General features: G+C 50.4%; 1 protein-coding gene across 2 annotated transcripts in view; it reads right to left on the reverse strand.

Annotated features, from left to right (window-relative positions):
• CFAP77 (cilia and flagella associated protein 77) overlaps window positions 1-24,186 on the reverse strand; it is a 171,860-nt gene that overhangs the window by 76,068 nt on the left and 71,606 nt on the right. Inside the window, exon 2 of one of the 2 annotated variants that reach the window (XM_026457112.1) lies at window positions 11,920-12,023. The exons of the other annotated variant lie outside the window; for it this stretch is intronic. Within the exon in view, the coding sequence (XP_026312897.1) occupies window positions 11,920-12,023 (104 nt within the window). The remainder of the gene's footprint in view (window positions 1-11,919; window positions 12,024-24,186) is intronic. 2 annotated transcript variants of the gene reach the window in all.

Consider the following 24,186-nt stretch of genomic DNA (forward strand, 5'->3'; position numbering starts at 1 on the left):
GGGAAGAAGGAAGGAAGGAAGGGAAAGGAAGGGAGAAGGGAAAGGAAAGGAAAGGAAAAGAAAGAAGGAAGGAAGGAAGGGAGAGACAGAAAGGAAGGAAGGAAGGAAGGAGGGAGGGAGGGAGGGAGGGAAGGAGGAAAGAAGGAGGGAAGGAAGGAAGGAAGGGAGGGAGGGAAGGGAAGGGAAGGGAAGGTAATGGAAAGGAAAGGAAAGGAAAGGAAAAGAAGGAAGGAAGAGAGAGAGGAAGGAAGGAGAGAGGGAGGGAAGGAAGGAAGGAAGGAGGGAAGGAAGGAAGGAGAGAGAGAGAAAGGAAGGAAGGAAGGAAGGGAAGGAAAGGAAAGGAAAGGAAAAAGAAGAAAGAAAAAGAAAGGAGGGAAGGAAGGAAGGAAAAGAAAAGAAAGAAACTCTGAAAATGAAAGAACATTGCTGTGGGCCGCCACATATGTGGTCCTCACACAAAGTGTGGCGTGAAGGAAGCCAGACACACAGAAGTGCCCTGCTCCGCGCAGATGGCAGCCAGACACCAGCAGAACTCATCTCTGGGTTTAGAAGTCAGGAGTGCAGGATCCCTGGGTTGGGGCAGTGACTGAAGATAGCACCGGAGGCTTCAGGGGTCATGATGTTGTTGACCTGATGTGTGCCCTTCACACTGTACCCGCCGCCTGCTGCCCTCCCCCAGGAGCCATTCATCCATAACTGTGTCTGCCAGCCCTTTCCCCCAACCCCCTGCTGACGGAGCAATGTGCTCTCTGTCCACACCAGAGACCCAGCTTCACATGAGAACTGCATGAACACAGGCACCAGATAAACCACAGCAACAACAACACAATGACTTTTTTTTTTCCAAAGGGATTCTCTGGTCTATGTTTCTGAGACTAGAGAGTCTCATCCTGAAATCCCCAAAAATTCCCATAGCAGTGTTTTCCTCATCTCCCAGGACTTTTCCAGACCGTAGCGTCGCCTGGAAGGATGAAGTGGAACTTCCCAGGAATTCAGCCGAGAAGCAGATTTGGACACTCAGAGAAGCCCTATCAACCTCTCAGCCTTCCGTCCTGGCGCCTGGACTTCCTTCCCTCTTGGGCAGGTTACACTACACCACAGTGTCAGGCTACACTACACCACAGTACCAGAGAGGATCACGGGTAGGAAACCCCAGGGGACCCTGGGCCTCACTTGGGCGCAGCTGGAGGCCACCAACGGGGCTTTGTGCATGCAAAGCGCAATAAAGCAAAGCACAATGAAATGAGCATGGCTGTCTCTGCCCGGGCTGGAGCCGCAGGAGTCCTCAGCAAACTTCCCCTCTATTCCCGGCCCTAGATACCTCCATGGCCTGAAATCCCACTGTCCACAATCCAGCCCTTTAGGTGCAAATACAGTGTGTCTCAGAGTCCCTTTGTTTGCCTGCAAATGCCCTAGACAAGCAGCACATCCACCCATTACCAGCTCATCTGCCCCCACAAGACAGGCTAACTGGACACCCACCTGGCCATGTGCTCATCAAACATCTATAATCCTGGCATCTGTGTGCCCGGCTCCCCTGTTACTGCCAATTCATAAAACAATCCTGCAACGTGGTGTAACCGCCATGTCAATTTCACAGGTATGGAAAAGAAGGCATGGACAGCTGGAGGGCCCTGACTGCTCAAAGCCGTGCAGCTGAGTGTCCAAGGCGGGTCTGAGCCCACATCTGACTCCACAGTCTTTGCTGCCTCCTACTTCATGAGCCGGCATTTAGCATAGATGACCTGGGCTTGATTGTCTTTTCATGTGCACAGACCTCATCTCTACAGGTGGGGCTTGGCTCATATGGAACAGGTGAGTCTTGACTTCCTGGCCTTCTCTGCCCCACACAATGGTGCACAGCACAGTGCCTTACACACAGGAGAACCCCAGGTAAAGTCTGCTGTTTTTGTTGTTGTCGTTTTGTTTTTTTTTGTTTTGTGGGGGGTTCTTTTTTGAGATTGGGTGTTGCTCCATTGCCTAGGCTGGAGTACAGGGGCACAATTACATCTTGCTACAGCCTCGACATTCCAGGCTCAAGTGATCCTCCCACCTCAGCCTCCAGAGTATCTAGAACTACAGGCCCACATCACCACTCCCAGATAATGTTTAAATTATTTGTAGAGATGGGGTCTCACGATGTTGCCCAGGAGGGTCTCGAACTCCTGGCCTCAAGCAATCCTCCTGCTTTGGCCTCCTAAAGTGCTGAGATTATGGGAGTGAGCCACCGTGCCTGGCAAAAGTCCACTGTTCAATATATAGATTGAGGTTCATGGGAAGAGCTATCCCTTCAGAAAACTTAACAGTAAGTCCTCACTCAACATCATCAATATGTTTTTGGAAATTGCAAGTTTAAGCAAAACAATGTATAAGAAACCCAATTTTAACATAGGCTAATAGATAACAAGAATTAAGTTCCTATGGCACAATCTGGTCACAAAAACATCACCAAACTCAATAACCACCAAAATACTTCTAATATTGAATATTGATGTAAATGTGAGCTACCCATACATTCAAGAAAGATTAATAAAAACAAATAAGATCATTATTTACCCAGTTTGGGGGGAATCCATGAGTGACAGCAGTCAGAGTGGTAATGGGTTAAATCAAGGAATAAATGTTTGCAAAGTCAAAATTGCCAAGAGCCCTCCTACGATTGTGCAGGTAAAAAACAAACATCATCAATCCGAAGAGCTTGCTGAGCGCTTTTCTACGCTTTGTCCACAGTCGTGCATTTGTATGATGATCATATACAGAACTTTACAGATTTTGAGACGGAGTTTCGCTCTTGTTGCCCAGGCTGGAGTGCAATGGCACAATCTCAGCTCACTGCAACCTCCGCTTCCCGGGTTCAAATGATTCTCTTGCCTCAGCCTCCTGAGTAGCGGGGAATACAGGCGTGCACCACCACACCCAGCTAATTTTGTATTTTTGGTAGAGATGGGGTTTCTCCATGTTGGTCAGGCTGGTTTGGAACTCCTGACCTCAAGTGATCTGCCTGCCTCGGCCTCCCAAAATGCTAGGATTACAGGAGTGAGCCACCATGCCCGGCCACAGATTTTTAATACATTGTACTCCTTTGTTCATTCGTGTTTCCGATCCACTTATTTCGGTTCAGAGTTGCGAGTGGTGGGAACCTGTCCCAGCAGCTCAGGACACCTGGCAGGCACCGACCCTGGACAGGGCGCCATCCCATCGCAGGGTGCACCCACACACACCCATGCCCACTCATACTGGGACCATTAGATGTGCCAGTTCACTCATGTGCACACCTCTGGGATGTGGAAGGAAACCAGAGTGCCTGGAGAAAAACCCACGCAGACATAGGAAGAACGTGCAGACGCCACGCAGACAGTGGCCCCAGTTGGACATTGATTTCTTTTCTCATCAACATTATAACAATGTTGAACAAAATGACGGAGGAGCTGCTGTTCAGGACTAAAGTGACTGGGACCCAGGCAGATGTCTTGACTGGGTTGGGCGAAGGGTAGCCAGGAAAAGAAAGACACATACAGGTCTTGAATTGGCATTTTGGGAAGAACTGACCTGAAGAAGTTTCCAGAGGTAGACAGGGCGGGCAAGAGAGCCAAGGGGACTTAGTGCAGGGAGCAGCATGGAGCCAGAGGTGGGAGGGCCCAGCGCTGACCCTTGGCCTCCTTCCCCAGCTTGTTCAGTGGGGCCTTCTAGAAGCCTACAGAGAAAAGCTGCCTGTCAGAGGGGTGGTCTCTGGGCATCTCAGGGGGGCTGTGTGAAGCCAGCTAAGAGCCTACAGAGAGAGGCACTCAGAGGAGCTCCTGACCCTGAATTTTCAGACACGGGCAAGCAGGTTGTGACAGACATCTGAGTTCAGCTGCCATCAAAACACAGGGGCACCTGAGGCCTGATGGTCACCTGCTTTTCCACGGTGCTATGGTCTGAATGTTTTTATCACCTCCAAACTCATGCCGAAACTTAATCCAAATGAGACAGTGTCCAGGGGTGTGGCCTTTAGGGGATGGTTGAGTCACGAGGGCTCTGCACTCATAGGGGAATAGGTGCCCTTATAAGAGGCCTTGGTGGAGGGAGTTCGCCCTTTTTATCCCCTTCTGTCCATCTGCCACGTGAGGATACAATATTTGTCCCCACCCCGGAAGATATTGCAACAAGGCATCATCTTGGAAGCAAAGACTAGGCTCTCACCAGACACAGAAACCACCTGCGCATTGATCTTGAACTCCCAGCCCCTAGAACGGTGAGAAACAAATTTCTATTCTTTCTATATTGCCCCATCTCAGGTATTTTGTTACAGCAGCACAAACACACTAGGACGCTGAGTAACCTCACTCTGACATCCATGAAACAGATGAGACTGAGTCCCAAATCTCAGCTCTGATCAGCCACCCGGGACCCCATCAGCCTACCCCACCAGCCCAGACCAGGATGAGAGGTGGCCATGTGCAGAGACAAAAGGGGTCTCCTAGACAGGTCCCAAACTGGAATGTGCAAAGGTCCTGGGGCAGCTGGCCTGGCTATTGGGCCATGTGGAGGCTGAGATCACCCTCCCTGCACAGGGATTCCTTAGAACCACCGTGCAGTGAAGAAAGAAGAAAGGAAGAGAATCAAGATTTGTTGTGTACCTACTCCACGCAGGGCACATGGGATGTCCTGTGCCCTCTTTATTGAGTGCTTCCTATGTCGGAAGAGTGCTTTTGCTTCTCCCTGAACTCTGTCAACTTCACCGTCTAGTAGGTTTTCCCATTTTACAGATGGGAAAACTGAAGCTTAAAGAGGTTCATGCTTGTCCAACACCACCCAGATAGTCAATAGAAGAGCTGGGGTTAAACTCACCTCTCCTGGACATCACACCTCTGTGCTTAACTCCCAGCCACCCCCCAACTCTCACAACCACTCTATAAGGGAGGCCATGGTATCCCCACTGGACAAGCAAGGAGCCAAGGCTCAAAAACGGAAGAGAGACCCCTTTCAGCCCTCAAAATCCTTGCGCTTCTCATTTCTTATGTCTGAATTTTTAAAACATCTTGTGCAAAATCCACAAGGTCTTTGAAGAGGCACACCTTAGTTTTGCACAACAGGGAATTTTGAAAGGTTGGAGGCTATTTTAATATGGTCCACTAGCTGGAATCCCTTGTCAATGAGGTGTTGGAATTAAGAGGCAAATGGAGAAAAATCCCAGCTCCGAGTCTGACCACCTCTCCCTCCTCAGCTGCCTTCAAACTGCCTTTTTCTGAGTTTCCTCCATCACAAAGTGGCTTGGCTGGAATACAGCTCTGGGTGACAGCTGTCCCCATCAGCAGACAGCTTCATTAAACCTCATTAAGATGTCATTCCTCTCTGCCTTATTTCCCATCTCTCAGCTCTAATTAAAACCATCTCTCTCCCCGTCCCAGGGGGTCCTGGGATTCTCCGGGCTCCTCCTGCAATATCAGTTCCCTCCACTCCCCATCATGAAGGACCAGGCCCTGGAAACCCACACTGGGAACCAGCTAGGCAGGCAGCCCTGGCGCCCGGAAGCCCCCTCGGAGCAGCCCGTCGCTGTGAGAACTACTGGGGCTAGCTAGAGGCAGGTGCAGGTATCGCTTCCCACAGGCTTTGATCCGAAGCTACCTGGGACCCAGGAACGAAAGTGTCTAGACCTGGAGCTTCACCAAAGCCCATTTGCATGGTACAACTTCTTCAAAACACGTGACCCAGCCTTGCAACTCAAGTATAATCACTTCCCACCCAATCTACTTTTTTTTTTCTCCTTAACTAGCCCTCATTTTATTGCAAAACAGGTGCGCCTCTTAAAAGACCTTGTGGATTTTGCACGAGATATCTTAAAAATCCAGACATGAGAAATGAAGAGGCGAAAAGGTGGGAAGCCAGCTGGCTTTGTTGCTGGGACAGCCTTGAATCGGATCTTAGTCCAGACAAACGGGCCAGTGGTCACTTCCAAAGTGGCAGGTTTTCTGTCAAGGAGTTCGATGCCTGAGTTTCAGACCCACCAAAGACGCTCATTCCATCACGAGCAAGCCCCTCAAAGGAATCAATCACTCCCCACTTCCTGGCAACCACACATAGTGTAGCTCATTAACCCTCTAGCCCTGCGTCTCAACTAAATGAATGTTTGTTCGACAGTTGAAAAGCCTCCACTCACTCTCCTGCGTTCTGTTAAAGCGCAGTTATGTGAAATCCCATCGCCTGGTAGTTATTAAATAAATATCTGTATACAGCTAGACCCATGCATACATATGCACACGCATACCATTGTGCTCATGGAGGGGTAGTTCATTATTGTAAAACAACTTAAGATCCTCGAATGAAAAGCACAATATAAATGCAAATTGTGATCATTATTAGCATAGAGGATATTTATTTATTTCCATAATGAGAACCTCAGATAAACAATCATGTAAAATAAGGTGCATTATGCATCAAAGGGCTCAGGCATCCTCTTAGAAGCCCGATGCTTTGAACCCTGTGCATTGTGTGAGCGTCAGTTGAACATTGCATAATGATACGAAAAAGCTACGCACGAGAAGACCACATCCATGTGTGATCAAAGGCGTATAAATAATGTCAAGTGAAAAAAAAAAAACACAGCCGGATTCGAAATTCTACATAGACTACCGTTACGACCATGTTAAAAACGGAAAAAAAAAAATGCATTGAAAAAAATACTGGAAGGAAACCCAGCCCTGTAACTGTGGTGTGTGAGGACGTGTGTTTACGGATGTGGGCCCTTTTTTTGGCAGTGAGGTTTTACTTTTATAATTTAAAAAGCCACACAACAGAGTTAAGTTATACGTTTCCATTTTATCTATGGAAAAGTCTCTTCTGTGTCATTGCAATTCTGCTCGGGTTTATAATGGGGGCTAAGATGACAGCTGGTGGCTGGGGCCGGGGGGTCACGGAGGAGAATTTGGTAGCTGGCATACTAATTCACGCAGAGCTGAGTTGGACTCCCAGCTCTGCCACTTCCCGTATGATCTTGGGCAAGTCCCTCGCCTTGTCTGCTCTTCTCTTTCCTCACCTGCAAAACCTCCTGAGGTTGTACCTAGAGTGTTTCATGGCACCTGGCCCAGGAGGTTGCTCAGTAAAGGACGGTTTCTATTACTGCTGTCTTATTGTTAAGACTGCCCAGCTCGGGTCCAAAGGGAGCTGCGGACCGTGGGGAGCCCCTCCAGGCGTCCTCATGCCTGCCCCGCCACCCAGTCCAGCCCTGTCTGGTTCCCACGGCCCGGGGCTGCCTGCGCTCTGCCGCCTGCCTGGTCCCCGCTCCCCGGGACAGCCCGGCCTCCCTTCCCGCTGCCTGCTCTGTTCTGGTGGCTGATGTATGGCCCTTGCTTGCCGTGTGAGGCGGTCACGGTGACAGGGCCCCAGCATTCCTTCCCCTCCCCCTCGACAGCTTGAAATCAGGTCCTTCATTTGCATTTACATGATCTCGCTGTGCAGCTTATGAGATCGAGAGATTTATTTGCTACTTAGCTTGATGTTTGATTACACCCGGAGAAGGCAGCGAGCAGCGAGGTGTGGGGATGCATCCGCTCCGAGTCCACGGCCTCTGGGGGCCGGTAACTCAACAGCAGGTTTAGGGGAATGAGGGGGAAATGCGCAGCGTTTTGACAAAAGGCGAACGTGAGAGGTGGCAAGGAACTAATACCTCGATGGGATATATGTTTTTAAAGAGCAATAAAAACTGGCTAGGTATCATCTGAGATTATGAACAGAGCCAAGTCACTCGCAGGAGGCAGCTCACCGTCCTGGGGAAGGAACTCCTAGAAACTTCTCCTCCTGAGCAAAATCTGAAGTCCCCAAAAGCGATGATGCCTCTGATTAGGAGGAGGTGTGTGGGCCAGGCGCGGTGGCTCACGCCTGTAATCCCAGCACTTTGGGAGGCCGAGGCAGGCAGATCATGAGGTCGGGAGATCGAGACTATCCTGGCTAACACGGTGAAACCCCATCTCTACTAAAAATACCAAAAAAAAAAAAAATTAGCCGGGCGTGGTGGCGGGCACTTGTGGTACTAGCTACTCTGGAGGCTGAGGCAGGAGAATGGCGTGAACCCGGGAGGCGGAGCTTGCAGTGAGCTGAGATCCCGCCACTGCACTCCACCCTGGGCGACAGAGCGAGACTCCGTCTCAAAATAAATAAATAAATAAATACATACATACATACATACATACATACATACATAAAAAGAGGAGGTGTGTGTTCTCAAATCCCAGCACCTGGGCTGACATCAGCTCGGTAAATGACACCTGCGTGCTCATCACCTGTTTACGAAAACTACCTGGGCCCTGATTCCTTGTCTGTAAAATGGGAAAACGATATCGCCTCTTCGGTCTGTGGTTAGATCATCTCTGCACCTTGGTGGACATGGAGTAAGTGCCCAATGAATGGGAGCTGTTCTGGGGACAACAGGCTGTTTTCTGAAGGAACGGAGCATGGAGCTCACCGCCGTGATGGAGGGCAATCACTCGGCATCGTACTTTGCAGTCAAGTGTCACTTAGCTGTTTGGTGGGTTATCCACTGCATGGGGTTTCATTCCAGCCACCCGCCGGCCAGCTCCCGCTGCTCACAGCTGGGCCGTGCTCAAGGAAGGCAAACTCATTTTCATAACAGTCTGAGCCTGGCATAATTAGGAGCAGAGATCCGCCGCTGCCAGCCTCTACCCTGTCACACTGCAATCCAAACAGAAACCAACTGGCGCATGATCGGGACATGACAGTTTAGTGATTAAGAACATGAGCTTGGGGGCCGAGCCACCCGAATTAGAACTCTGGCTTCTCAAGTCTGTGTGACCTTGGGCAAGTTCTAATGCTTGAACTCCGAGTCTCGGTTTCCTTACAGTAGGTATCATGAGAGCCTCCAGCTCGGAGGGTGGTAGAGCATTTCACGACGTAGGCCGAGTTCTCAGCAGAGGGCCCGGAGGCTTCTTAATAAAAAGTAGTCATACCACCTACTGGCCACTGTTAGACTCTGCTATTTTGAATGACCAGCAGCTCCGTCTCCATTTGTATGAATAGAGAACTAGTTATATAATTAACACATCTGCTTGACTGTTCCTCAAAAAGGTAAAGATGAGGGCCAGGCGCCGTGGCTCTCGGTTCGAGACTAGCCTGGCCAACATGGTGAAACCCCGTCTCTACTAAAAATAAAAAAACTTAGCTGGGCGTGCTGGTGCATGCCTGTAGTCCCAGCTACAGGGGAGGCTGAAGCAGGAGAATTGCTTGAACCCGGGAGGCAGAGGCTGCAGTGAGCCAAGAGCATGCCACAGCACTCCAGCCTGGGTGACAGAGCGAGACTCTATCAGAAAGAAAGAGAAAAAGAGGAAAGAAAGAGAAAGAGAGAAGGAAGGAAGGAAGGAAGGAAGGAAGGAAGGAAGGAAGGAAGGAAGGAAGGGAGGAAAGAAGGAAGAAATGAAATTACCCTATATGACCCAGCAATGCCACTTCTAGTGATACACCAAAGGAACTGAAAACAGGTGTTCATATATGCAACTACTATGTACCCACAAAAATTAACAACAACAACAAAAAAGAAAACAGGCATTCAAATGCATGTACCTGCATGTTCATAGCAGTGTTATTCACAATAGCCAACAGACAGAAACCACACAATGTCCTAACGAGTGAATAAACAAGGCGTGGCACATCCGCACAATGGAATATTATTCAGCCGTAACCGGGAATGAAGCACTGATCCATGTTACAGTGTAGATGGAAACTGAAAGCATTATGCTAAGGAAAAGAATCCAGACCAGGTGCAGTGGCTCACGCCTGTAATCCCAGCACTTTGGGAGGTCAAGGCGGGCGGATCATGAAGTCAGGAGATCGAGACCCATCCTGGCTAACACGGTGAAACCCTGTCTCTACTAAAAATACAAAAAATTAGCCAGGCATGGCGGCAGGCGCCTGTAGTCCCAGCTACTCAGGAGGTTGAGGCAGAAGAATGGCGTGAACCCAGGAGGCAGAGCTTGCATTGAGCCTAGATCACGCCACTGCACTCCAGCCTGGGCAACAGAGCGAGACTCCGTCTCAAAAAAAAAAAAAATCCAGACAGGCACAAAAGGCCACGTGTATCTACCCATTTAGAATGTCCAAATAGGTCAATCCAAAGAGACAGAAAGCAGAGGTGGTTGCCTGCAGCTGGAGGGAGGGAAGGGGAAGTGACTGCTCTCGGGTACGGAGCTTCCTTTTGGGGTGATGAAATGTCTTGGAACTAGAAAGGGGTGATGGTTGTACAACATTGTGAATATAGTCAGTGCACTGAACTGCACACTTGAAAATGGCTGGTGGTTGATTTTATGTGAATCTCACATAAAAAGAAAAATTAGGGTGCAGTGGCTCATGCCTGTCATCCCAGCACTTTGGGAGGCTGAGGTGGGCAGATCGCTTGAGGTCAGGAGTTTGAGAGCAGCCTGGCCAACATGGAGAAACCTTGTCTCTATTAAAATACAAAAAAAATTAGCCAGGTGTGGTGGCGGAAACCTGTAATTCCAGCTACTCAGGAGGCTGAAGCAGGAGAATCTCTTGAACCCAGGAGGTGGAGGTTTCAGTGAGCCGAGATCACACCACTGCACTCCAGCCTGGGCAACAGAGTGAGGCTCTGTCTCAAAAAAAAAAAAAAAAAAAAAAATGGCAATACCTCCACAGTCCACAGGAAGGAGATGCCATGGTTCCTGTCGAGCAATTTAGGAAACTCTTTCTCCCTTAAGTATGGGAGGACGGGAGAGGAAAGACATGCAGACGAAGTGATCACAGTAGGACAACATGCTTTGAAAATGTGACTCAGTCCTGAGGAGACTGTGCTCTCTTCTGAGACCGTGCTGAGGTGGGCATGGGGTGGGGACTGGGCCCTGGGCTGGGAAGGATAGTGAAGGGCGTTTCCATCTGAGTCTCGCTGTTCTGACAGTCCGTATGGTGAGAGCCGGGGAAGCATGTCTGAAACCATGAAACTAGATGGATCCCATTTCACAGTGTGGCCCCCTTTGCTTGCCATGGCCTCACTGTTGAAAGGCTGCAGGGGGGGAGGGAGGAGCTCACTGGACTGTGAGTCGGGAGACCCTGGTGTCAGTCCATGTCAGCCTCGCCTGCACTGGGGGCACGGGAAAAGACGGGTGGCTGCCGCAGAGCCCCACAACCCCTCGGGGGTCAGAGGACCTCAGGGGCTCGACGCCCCTTGTCCTGAGCCAGTTGGGTGTCCACTCTAATATATGCTTTATGTATGGGGGTCTCCAAGTCAGGCCTCTTTGGAAGGGTGCGTTTTGTTGTTGCTGTTGTTTAGTTTTTTTGCTTTGAGATGGAGTTTTGCTCTTGTTGCCCAGGCTGGAGTGCAATGGCACGACCTTGGCTCACCGCAACCTCCGCCTCCAGGGTTCGAGTGATTCTCCTGTCTCAGCCTCCTGAGTAGCTGGGGTTACAGGCATGCACTACCACGCCCGCCTAATTTTCTATTTTTAGTAGAGAGGATGTTTCTCCATATTGGTCAGGCTGGTCTCAAACTCCTGACCTCAGGTGATCTGCCTGCCTCGGCCTCTCAAAGTGCTGGGATTACAGGTGTGAGCCACCTCACCCAGCCCGGAAACGTTCGTTCTTAAGACAAACAAGATGAGAATCCAACTAGGCTGCCTTGGCAGCCCTCACCAGCGCCCACCCGAGGTCGACAGATGGGATTGGAACCGGACCCTGATTCTTCTTTGCTGTGTGACTTTCAGCAAGTTACTTGGCCTCTTGGAGTCTCAGTTTCCCGTCACTCATTAAACAGGGAATAACCATCCCCACCCCACGGCGTAATGACAAGATTTAGACGAGACCACGGAGGTGAAAGACCACAGGTGCCTAGCACACAGTAGGTGTGCAGAAGCCGGGAAGGTCCCCTTTTCCCCTTTTTCTCCAGGGTGACACTATTTTAGCAGAAGAAAGAAACACCTTGGGCCTCCTTTGATGTGGTGTCCAGCAAGGGAAGGAATAACTTTCTGCACCGCTGAGGAGTCATCAACAGAATAAGAGGTCCCCAACGAGTCCGGACCAGCAGCGTAAGAAAGAAATGCAGAGTCCACTTGATCATTTGGTCACTTTAGCTGCCAAAGGTCACAGCCAGCAGACCCTGAATGTGCAGATTTAAGAAAAAGCCTCCCTATGAAAAGAAAAAAAAAAAAAAAGGAAGAAAGAAAGAGAGAAAAGGAAAAAGCAGAGAATGATCTATGTACTTTTCAAAACTTAAAACAGAAATCAAAGGAAAACTGAACTGTTTTAAGTTTTGACAGCTGCAGGGATCATTCTGTTTGGTTACTCTATTTATGTTTTCATTTTCTTTATAGATTCATTGAAAATCGCATCATGTAATAGGGAAGAAAAATGTTCAGTGTTCCACGCCCCCCCCCCACCATAAACCCTTGTTCCTTCCTGAGAACAGATGAAAACGCCCGCTCCAGTGACTTTTGTTTTGATGTATATTTCATAATATCTTATTGATTGTAAGTTTTATTTCCATGTCAATAAAAAGTGGTATTGTAATAAATGAGAAGGAGTTTAACACAAAATGGCAGCTGACCTGTTAGCACAGCAGATAGCAGAGGTGGAGGAGGTGTCCCTAAAACGAAGCCCGTTAATAAGGCTGGGGTCAGCTGGGAGAGGAAGCGGCGGCTCTTGATTTCAGCACAAAGCTGGGAGGCTGGAGGACGGGGTCCTCTCACCCCCTCCTCTTCGCAGCCTCTAGGGTTGCTTTATGATTGGTTCTGGGTTGACATTTCCTAGGGCAGATGATGCAGAGACCTCAGCAGCAATGCTTCTCCTCCTCTAGCAAGAGTGGAGGCAGCAGCCACCGACGGGGTGCAAGCCACCGTGCTCGGTACCTCGAACACACAAAGATGGATGAGAATCTTGCTGGGGAGGCAGGAGTATAAGGAGTGAGTTCGAGGATTAGGGGCTAGTCAAAGGGAAAACATAAATACACAAGCTTTAGTGGGCAGGGCTTGGATGGGGTTTCAGGACAGGGGAAGTCCTCAAGGAGGGATGTCTCTGAGACTGTCCAGAGGTGACAGTGAGGGGCCACCATCCAGGAAGGAGGAGCGCGAGGCCGCTTTGGGGGAGACAGGGCTGAAGCGTCCAGCAGCGCGGCAGGGAGTCTCGGGCCCAGAGAGCTCCCAAGGGCAGCAGCAACTTGGGGTCTTACAGTCACCAGGCTCTGTTGTATTCATGGCAGGCAGACACGAGTGTAGCTTTGTGGGTGTGCAAAGCAGGTGGGCTCTAAATGGCTAAATTCTGCTTGTTGGAGATTTTTTAAAACAACTGGATGTGGAAAATTTTGTTTGGTGCTTGTGCACTTTCTTTTTTTTTTTTTGAGACAGAGTCTCACTTTTGTCGCCCAGGCTGGAGTGCAGTGGCCGGATCTCAGCTCACTGCAAGCTCCGCCTCCCGGGTTCACGCCATTCTCCTGCCTCAGCCTCCCGAGTAGCTGGGACTACAGGCGCCCGTCACCTCGCCCGGCTAGTTTTTTGTATTTTTTAGTAGAGACGGGGTTTCACCTTGTTAGCCAGGATAGTCTCGATCTCCTGACCTCGTGATCCGCCCACCTCGGCCTCCCAAAGTGCTGGGATTACAGGCTTGAGCCACCACGCCCGGCCGCTTGTGCACTTTCGAGCTAACAGGTCTCAGCCTGCTGCGAAGAAAGGAGCAACCGAAGGTGGATACATGGGGACTGTCTATGGCTTGTTTCAATAACCAGGCCCCCGGACCACAAGGGGGGCACCTCTGCTCCTAGCCTTGGCCTCTTCCTTTTTTTTTTTGAGACGGAGTCTCACTCTGTCGCCCAGGCTGGAGTGCAGTGGCCGGATCGCAGCTCACTGCAAGCTCCGTCCCCCAGGTTCATGCCATTCTCCGCCTCAGCCTCCCGTGTAGCTGGGACTACAGGCGCCCACCACCTCGCCCGGCTAGTTTTTTATTATTTTTTAGTAGAGACGGGGTTTCACCGTGTTAGCCAGGATGGTCTTGATCTCCTGACCTCGTGATCTGTCCGTCTCGGCCTCCCAAAGTGCTGGGATTACAGGCTTGAGCCACCGCGCCCGGCCAGCCTTGGCCTCTTCTTATGCCCTCTCTTTCACTCTTCACTTTCTGTCCCGGGCCTTCTTTCGGCTCCTGGAACTTTCAGGCCCCTTTTTGCATGAAGTCTGTGCTCAGGCTGACACCTCCCTCTCCTCCTCGGCTCCTGGCCCCGCTAACTCCTAGCTGAAATATCACCTCCTTGGAGAAGCCCCCGGACTCTGTAGCCTCCGTGAGAAACCCCAGTCACAGGATCTCACATCTTTTCCTTCCTGGACCCACGTCTTTGAGATGAATGGATCAAACGGTGGTTTCTGCCACGTCTCACTCCATGGCAGGTCAGCTGTGTGAGCACAGGGCAGACCTGTCTCATTTGCTGTGGTGTCTCCCGTGCCCGGCGCACAGTAGGTCTTCAGCACATGCTCTGTTCAAGTGACTGAGTGCCAAGGGGTGGGGCACACAGGCCTGCTATGGAAGCTTACCCCTCCCAGGCCTGGGCCATCTGGGGCAGCTCTTCCAGAACAGAGTCTGGAATCTGTTCTCAAATGATCTCGGGAGTTGAGCTATGAGGGCCAAAAGTGGGAAAGCCCTGTTCTGCCCTGCTGTTGACCCCACAGGGTTGGAGCCTCTGGACCCAGAGCAGGGTGGGTGGGCAGTGGAGCTGAGCAGTTTCCCACCTCGTGATTCTGGCAGGTGGGCAGGGACCAGGAGCAAGAGGGAGTCTGGTGGCTCCTGGGGATGGCGGTCCAGGAGAGCAGCTGAGGAGGCCCCCTCTCCTCTTCTCTGGCCTCAGTAGTCCCTCTGCAAAATGAGGGGGCTGAGCTGGTTGATCTCCAGGGTTCCCCCCACCAGCTCTGCCACTTCCTATCTGGAGCGTGTCTCCACTGTGTCATCAAGATCCTTGTCATCTGCTACTCTTGCTCAAGGAGGCAGAGGAGCACAGTGGAGAGCTCAGAGCCAGCCTCACCTGGGTTCCACTGCCACTCTCCTGCTTGTTAGCTGCATCACTTTGACCAAGGCCCTCACCCTTGGACCTGTCTCTGGACACCACCTAATTCATAGGCTTGGTGTCAGATGAGAATATTCACTGCCTACTACATGAGAATATTTACATGTAGTTGGCCATCCTCAATATCTGCAGTAGAAAAGTGTAGCCACTATTATTAGAGGGAGTTGATGCTACATGTTCCCCCTCCATCAGGAACGTCTGTCCCTGGTGACCAGCTCGGCCCACCTGCCCACATCCTTTCAACCAGAATGACCTGAGAAAGCCAACAGGGCCATCCTTGGAGGGAACTCAGGCCATGGCTCTGCAGCACGTCCCTCCAGCCACTCAGGGGAGCATCGCTGGTGGGAGGTGATTGGGTCAGCAGGTTCGATGCACTGCAGCAGGTTCGATGAATGAAGAGTATTTCAAGAATGCCACAAGGAGGACCCTGGCTCAGCCAAACCAGGCCCAGCTCCCCAAAGCCTTTCCCCATGCATCCACCCAGCTGCCTCTGTGTCTGCAACTGAAAACTGGAAACTCTGTGGCTCTGTGGTTGGGAGGATGGGATGAACTATGGTGGAATGAACTACGGTGGCATGAACCACGGTGGGATGAACTATGGGGGAAAAGGTCTGAGCTCCCTGAGGGTGCCCAGGGCAAACGATGGCTGAGCACTGTGAGCCGAGCATGAGGTGTTGTATTATAAATGCTTTCGTGGATGGCTTCTTAGATGCAATGGGGTTGCATCACTAAGGTAAAGATTCTGAGTATGTGGCATAATTGCTACATGCGAAAATCTATTTGTACTTAGCTTTTAGTCTTGAAAATTACCAAGCCCTGTGCTGCTCCTACAATTAATCATTAAAGAATTAGGAGTGAGAATGCCCATTATTGTAAAAGACTCCAGCGATGGTCTTGAGCCAACTTATAAAACAGACAGATTTGGTGCAACTGAATAATTTTCCTCCTCTTTGCACAAAATCAGGAATGCTAGTCATATTCAATGGCTAGAGTCAATGCTTACAAACTGGTTATAGACCAGCCTATAATTACCAAAATAGAAAAAGAACAGCATTTTGTAATGAATGACAAGCTGCAGAGCGGAAATCTAATTTGGTCTAATTAAGCAGCCTTTTGTGAGGATTTGTCTTTAGATGAAAAGAGGAAGCCAAGGAGATCTAAATGCAAATGAACTCCATCATTTTGGTTTTAAAGGGCTAGGCTGAGATGAGCATCTCCCGCCCAGCCCTTTCTTCTTCATTAGATTCTGAGTCCCCTCCTCGTCACCTCCAGCCCACGCCGGGCCCCATCTGCCTTGGAGGAGCCTCGCGTTTTTTTGTCCCTCGCCTCTCATATCTTTTCAAATAGGACACCTCGCACCGACAGGGCTATCAGGGAGCTTTTGCTTATTCAGGAGCAAATTTTATTTTGCCCAAAGTAATAAAAGCTGGGGGTGGGCGTTGATTATTAGAGGAGCTTGTTCCTGTTCTCGGCGAGTACAGCCTCTGAAGTCTGGAAGGTTGAATGCACACCCGGAGCCATTGGCACCGACAGAGCAAAATGGGGGGAAACCAGTGCCGCGTCTTCACCTGTGAGCCTCATGCAGGGTAAGCAGAGGCTGAGGCTTGGCTGCCATTCAGGACTCCCCAACACCACCCTCAGCTTAAGGAATTTACCAGAAGGACCCACAGAACTCAGAAAAGCCACTGTACTCACGGTTATGGTTTATGATAGTAAAAAGCTACAGGCTAAAATCAGCAAAGGGAAGAGGCGCATGGAGCAGAAACCACCCATCATGATCCAGTCACCTCCCACCAGGCCCCACCTTCAACATGTGGGGGTCACAATTCCACATGAGATTTGGGTGGGGACACACAGCCAAACCATATCACTTGGTTAGGTTGGGTAGATGAGAAGGAAAAAAAATTCCACCACACTGACTCCTTAATCTCCTGTCTTAGTTCTCAAAGAAATTGCAAACATTTGGACTTTCTCGTCTTCTAAACAAAAGCAAGTGGGATGACTGAAAGAGTAGGCGGCTGTGGCCGGGCCCCACTGCCCCCAACTTGGTAGAGTCTCAGTGGCTCCGCCCTCGTGAACGCTGGTCCAGACTCAGAGGGTCTGCCCTTCTGAGCCCACGGCCTCCCATGTCTCCATCAGAGTTTGGCCCAGTTCCCTACTCACCCCCCAGACACCTGCCTTGGCATTCAGATGCTCAAGAAAGGGAGCCAGGAGGTGGCATCAGAACCCAATGCAGGGCAAGAGAAGGCAAGAGCATCCCGTGGAAAGAAATGGACTAGGTTCCTGGCCTGGAGTGCAGACAGCTCATGTGTGCTGAGCAGTTACTATGTGCCCAATGCCTTCCCCAGGGTGAGGCACTTGACCCCTGCTGACCCCTGCCCCTTCCTGACCCAACCTCCCACTGGGAACTGCACCCCTGCCTGGCTTTGTGTTTCTCTGCAGCACCAATCAACAACTCACTACGTATTCTACTGCTGAATTTTGGTCATCGTCTTTCTCTTCTCCCTAAGACAAGCTCTGTGGGATGGGGACTGGTGGCTGGTTTGCTCGCTGCTCTGTCTCCAGGCCCTGGAGTAGTTCTTGCATGTGTTAGGTGTTCAATGCATCTTTGCTGAATGAATGATCGGAAGGCTCATCGTCATGACCTAAGAAGTAGGTCTACTCTTGTGCCAGGTTTACAGATTAGTCAGAGAGGTGACATGTGCCCAGGGTCACCTTGCTAATCACCAGAGGCAGAGCTCGGAAATCAACTAGGTGTCCCTCATGCTGGCCCCCCAGTTGGCGCCTCCCAGCCTTCTGAGCATCCTGGCACACAGGGAAACCAGTCAGCCTGGCACGAGACATGGAGGCAGATGTATGAGGCTGCTTGCAGCTCCAGCAGCCCCAAGACCAGAGGAGGTTGGCATCACAGCACCGGCGGCTGGGAAGACCTGACCATGCACTCCTGGCCCCAAACCATCGCCTCTGTATCTGCTTCTTGTGGCTGCTGCAACAAATCGCCACCAACTTGGTGGCTGAAGGCAGCAGAAATCTCACAGCTCCGGAAGCCAGAGTCTGAAATGAAGGTGTTAGCAGCAGTGGTTCCTCCTGGCGCTCCGAGGGGACTCATTCCAGGCCTCTCTCCCGGCTGCAGGTGGCTGTTGGCGGTCTGCAGTGCTCCTTGGCTTGTGGCTGTATCACTTCAATCTCTGCCTCCGTTTCCACGTGCCCTTCTCCCTTGTGTGTCTCTGTGCCTCAAATCTCCCTCCCCTTTCTCTTGTCAGGACACCAGTCATCAGGTTTGGGCCCAGCCTACATCCAACATGGTATCATCCTGAGAGTCTTAACTTGATTATCTCTGTAAAGACCCTATGTCCAAGTAAGGTCACAGCACTCATTAGCCAGCACGTTGTGGGAACCATCCCAGCACCAAGTGTGGCATCAGCCACACCCATCTGCTGGGACAGACAACACGTGTGTGCCCCTTATTACAGCTCGTGGGGAGATGGAAGATCAGAGCTCGAAGACAGATATAAGCAAAGTTCTGGGGACCCAGAGACTGAAGACAGCTCACCATCCAGCCCTCTAGGAGGAGGGTGGGTCAGTGGCGAAGGTTTCTCCGAGCATGTGGTATGGGACGCAGTGAGTGAGAGGTGAGTTAGAGTTTTCTGATAGTCAGTCTTGAGGGTGTTCCTGGAAGCATCCAACCTCAGAACCAAGCAGAGGACAGACACTTACAGAACAGCTGGGCATAGAGGAATGCCAAAACGGAAGTCTTACAGGCCACGAGAACTCTGAAAAGCAAGTCCATCTGCCTGCCAGGCTCGGGTCAGACCTCCCAGAAGAGGTGGCATTTGAGAAAGACTTGGAATGCTGAACGCAGAGCTATGATGTGGCATTTCACAGCGCAGGCCAAGATGGCAGAAAAGCCTGGATGGAAACACAGGAAGCAGCAAATGATCCAGCAGACCAGAGGGAAGGTGAGTCATGGGGCCAGTGTGTGCCAGGCTGTCTTCTTTGAGACGTAATAGGGAGCCACGGATGGTTGTGGTTCCATGGCCATGGTAGGATCAGTACTGCAGTTTGGGAAAGCTGGGCTGGTAGTCGGCACAGGAGAAGGTAGAGGAGAAAGCAGAGGGTGGGGGTACCCAGGAGTCTGGTTCTGCCCTCCAGGTGGAGGTGGCAAGAGTCTGATCTAGGAGAGCAATGCTCAGGCCTCTGTGGCAAATGCAAGACGCTTGAGCTCTTCGGACCTAAATATCTTCAAAGGTGATTGGATGTAGAGAAAGCTGCCAGCCCAATTTCATGTGGGTTCTTTGTTCTTCCTGCTCCTAACCGAGTCACTTCTCCCTGCCTAACTCCTGTGGATTTCTCCCTTGACTGAGGCATTGAAGACTAGCAAAAACAAAGGCAATTCAGAGAGGATTATCTGCTTAGTTCCTAAGTGGGCTCCCTCCCCACCCCTGCATCCCCTCAGCAGGGAGACTGTGGCCTGGAACCAGCCTGGGTTCTATAACGCTCCCAACTGCAGACCAGCCTTAGCGAAGGGGCCTAGTGGTAGACGCAGCCGTAGAAAGCAAGAATTCAACATCTGCTCAGGCCCAGATTTGTCATCCCCAAGATGCATGATACCCAGGCTGGGCTCTTCCAGATACCTGGGGAACCCGACTGCCCTTTTCAGAATATCAGAAAACTCTCATTTTAAAGGTTAGGGAATAAACTGCAAAGGAGGGCCTCACATTTGCTGGAAAGTTTAAAATGCAATTGCTTCTCCCTGGAAGACCTCAGGCTCGGTTAATGCCGCCAGCAGATAATGAAAGTCTCCTTGTCCTAAATCATCTCTATTGGAACAACAAAACAGTTAAAAGTTTTTGTCTGAAATGATGCATTTCCTTCATGTTAAACAACCTCAGAAGGACTGAGCCTCTTTCTCTTCCACACCCCAGAATTCCCACAAGAAATCAAATATAATCCTCTTTAAGAAGCTTTAAATAATTTTGAGCTTTCTTATTGACTTATTAAAATGCAGCTTAAAACACGCCTTCAGTGCAATCCTTTTACAAGGGTCAGGGATATAAAATTTGAAGAAATATGATTAGTAGATCAGTTGGAAAGATATAAGCCATCAGATCCAATTTTGACTATTTCAGAGAAAACTTCCCCCAGGCATTTCTGATACCCCCAAACAACCTGCCCTGAGTCACGTGCACCATTTTGCCTGCCTTTGTCTCAACCTTTGGCCCTGTTGGCCAATAACTTGGTAATTCTCTAATCATTCTCTACCACCGCCACCCGACCTGAGTGTCCCTGTCACCAACCCCCAGCAACTCCATCTGTGCATTGCCCCCTGGTCCTAAGGATTGAACTTTCTTAGAAACTCCTTTGTTGCAAGCTTCAAAGGTCTTAGAACATTCCAACGGTGGCCTTTGATCCCTGCATACTTGGGCGATGTGAACCAGCCGCATCCCTACGCCCCGCCAGCCCCCACATTTATCCCATTTCACTTGAGTCACGCTCCTTCCTGGGATCAATGGATCCAGAGTCGCAGTTGCATAATGACGTGTTTGGGTGAACGAGTGACTGAGTGAATGAATGAATGGCGTCCCGAGGTGTTCGTAAGTGTGTGATTGTCCAAAACCAAACAGAACAGAGGCTTGGAAAACCACTCTTCCAGAGCAAGGCACCCACCAGACCACGTGTATTCTCTACTCAAAGCAAAAAGATACAGATGTGAAAATGCACAATGAGCTTTGTTTTTAATCAAGCAAGATTTTTTTTCTAGATGCAGACCCTTACAAGAGACAACCCAAAATCTATAAAACAGTTTTTGACGCATGCAGGGCACCCCAGCTACATCTCCAGGGCTGTCAATAGACTCTTGGGTTTGTGAGGAGAGGACGCAATGTGATCAACGGGAAGTCTGTGTCCAGAACGCCGAGGTCAGGCCGGGCGCCGTGGCTCACGCCTGTAATCCCAGCACTTTGGGAGGCCGAGGCGGGTGGATCACCTGAGATCGGGAGTTTGAGACCAGCCTGACCAACATGGTGAAACCCCGTCTCTACTAAAAATACAAAATTATCCGGGCATGGTGGTGCACGCCTGTAATCCCAGCTACTGGGGAGACTGAGGCAGGAGAATCATTTGAACCTGGGAGGCGGAGGCTGTAGTGAGCCGAGATCGCACCATTGCACCCCAGCATGGGTGACAAGAGTGAAACTCCATCTCAAAAAAAAAAAAATAGAACTCTAAGGTCAGTGACAGCTCTGGTTGAGGCTGGGAGCTGCCCTTTGCCTGCACTGGGGAGGGCTCCAGGGACACAACTAGGGATCGTCTGGTTTTCACACGTCTGGTTTGGCCTGGAACCACCCTCTCCACAGACAGGAAGGTATCCTGACGAGTATACAGTCTGGAAGGGAATCCGTGTCCAGGCTTGGGGACTACAACTGCCTGGGTTGAAATCCAAGCTCTGTTACTCATCTTCAGGAAGATCTGGATCAAGGTACGTCTATTCTTTGCCTCAGTCTCCCCAGAGGTAAAATAGGGAGGCCAAATAGTAACCGCCTCTAGGGTGTGTCTGGGGCTCAGATGAGGGAATGCCTGGCACCCATACCACCGTGCCCACTTTGTGGGTTGCTATAGTTTGGATGGTCGATCCCCCAAGCCTCGTGTTGAAAGGTGATCCTGAATGACATTGGAGGTGTTTGGGTGAGGAGGCAGATCCCTCATGAATAGATTCATACGTTCCTTAGGGGTGAATGAGTTTTCACTCTGTTAGTTTCTTGAAAGCTGGTTGTTAAAAAGAGCCTGGCACCTCCCTCCCCCAAGCCCTGACTCCCTCTCACGGGGGGTCCCTGCACACCCCGGCTCCCCTTTGCTTCCCACTGTGAGTGGAAGCAGCCTGAGGTTCTCACCAGAAGCTGGGCAGATGCCAGTGTCATGCTTCTTGTACAGCCTGCAGAGCCAAATAAACCTCTTTTCTTTATCAGTCACTCTGCCTCAGGTGTTAACTTATAGCAACACAAAACGGACTAAGACATGGCGCCAACTGGAAAAAGAAGCAATTTCATATAGTTCAATACAAATGCTTTCCCAGAGCCGGGCACACAGCAAACACTGAGTTCATCAGAGCCATTGTTTTTTGTTTGTTTTAGAGACATGATCTCACTTTGTCACCCAGGCTGGAGTGCAATGGTGCAGTTATGGCTCACTGCAGCCTTGAACTCCTTGGCTCAAGCGATCCTCCCACCACAGCCTCCTGCGTAGCTGGGACTACAGGCACCACTATAGCCGTACTACACCCAGCTAATTTTTAAATTTTGTTTGTAGAGATGGGGGGGGTCTCACTGTGCTGCCCAGGCTGGGTTTGAACTCCTGGCCTCAATCGATCCTCCCACCTCGGCCTCCCAAAGCATTGGGATTACAGGCGTGAGCCAATGCACCTGGCCAACAATTGTTGTTATGTTTGTGTTCGCACCTGCCTGCATTATAAGCACACTTATCACTGTGCTATGCCTAAGTAGACTGTGGAAACAGTCACGTGATTAGCCACAATGCAGCTAATTATTTTGCAGCTTTTGCATTCTGCAATAAAGAGTCTTGCAAATTACTTCCTAAATGACAGGTCCATGTCTTCACAAAGACGTCCCTGAGTGCCAGCACTCAACATATGTTTGACAGACGATATCCAGCATCAGATGTGTGCCAGAGGTTGTGCCCGGTGCTGGGGATATTGAAGTGAGAGACACAATTCCTGGTCCCTAAAACTTGACGTTTTCTGAGCGAGAGGGAGGAGAAAACATGAGGTTGTAGGATGGTGTCATGGGAGCAGCGGGGGGATCTGCATAGGTCTGCACAGGTGCTGGGCTGCCAGCTAGTCTGCCAGATTTAGCAAATAAAAATGCCCGGTGAAGCCAGGTGCAGTGGCTCCTACCTGTAACCCAAGCACTTTGGGAGGCCAATGCAGGCAGATTGTTTGAGCCCAGGAGTTTTGAGACTAGCCTGGGCAACATGGTGAAACCTCGTGTCTACAAAATAATAATAATAATAATAATAATAATAATAATAATACAAAAATTAACCAGGCGTGGTGGCAGGCACATGCCTATAGTCCTATCTATTCCAGAGGCTGAGGTGAGAAGATAGCTTGAGCCCAGGGGTTCGAGGCTACCGTGAGTCATGATAGCACCACTGCACTCCAGCTTGGGCAACAGAATGAGACCCTGTCTCAACAAAACAAAACAAAACAAAACAGAAACAAACCCCCTCCCTCACAATGCTCCTGCACAGAAAAATCCTGTAATAGCTGGGTTAGCTGTAACCTGGGGCTGGCCAAGTCTCTCCTATCAGCAACCTACCTGATTATGTTTATAGCACAACATAAAAAGATCCCAAAGTGAAAGAAACATGAAACTCTGAGAAGTGGCTTTAGAAGCCTGTGCAGGACCTGAGGGTGTGGCCATTACCTTGATGTGTGTGTGCCAGGGAGGGAGGGTCCATAAAGGAATAGGAAGAAGTGGGTGGACCCCAGATCAGGACCCAGAGAGTCGTGGGCAGGCAGGGTGCCCGCAGATGACTCTGGGGCTCTGGGGCTCCTGCCACAGAGTTCTGGGGAGCTGGTTCACAGCTACCTTCTCCAGATGATTCTGTGGGACCTTCCCAACTTCTGCCTCTCATTCAGCATCACTTCCCAGTGGGCTTCGCGTCACCGTTTCCGGGGCTGAACCCTCTGAGGTCTGTGGTTCTCCCGACTGACTACATTGCTCTAATTGCTTCTCTGAACCTCTGGATCGTACGCCTTGCACGTGAGGCCAACTTATCCAGCAGGCAGTGGGACACAGTGCCCCGGGCCCACCGTCCTTATAGGGGCCCACAAAAATGTTTTGATTTATTTTCCAAGCATAAGGGAAAAAAATAAACATATCCATTTATAAAATAGCATTTAAAAATGTTTTTGAGACAGAGTTACCCAGGCTGGAGTGCAATGGCGCAATCTCGGCTGACTGCAACCTCCACCTCCTGGATTCAAGTGATTATTGTGCCTTAGCCTCCCAAGTAGGCTAATTTTTGTACTTTTAGTAGAGATAGGGTTTCACTAAGTTGGCCAGGCTGGTCTGGAACTCCCGACCTCAAGCGATCCACCCACCTCGGCATCCCAAAGTGCTGGGATTACA

This window comes from Piliocolobus tephrosceles, chromosome 14 (genome assembly GCF_002776525.5).
Source record: "Piliocolobus tephrosceles isolate RC106 chromosome 14, ASM277652v3, whole genome shotgun sequence".
In the NCBI taxonomy this organism is placed as follows: Eukaryota; Metazoa; Chordata; class Mammalia; order Primates; family Cercopithecidae; genus Piliocolobus; species Piliocolobus tephrosceles.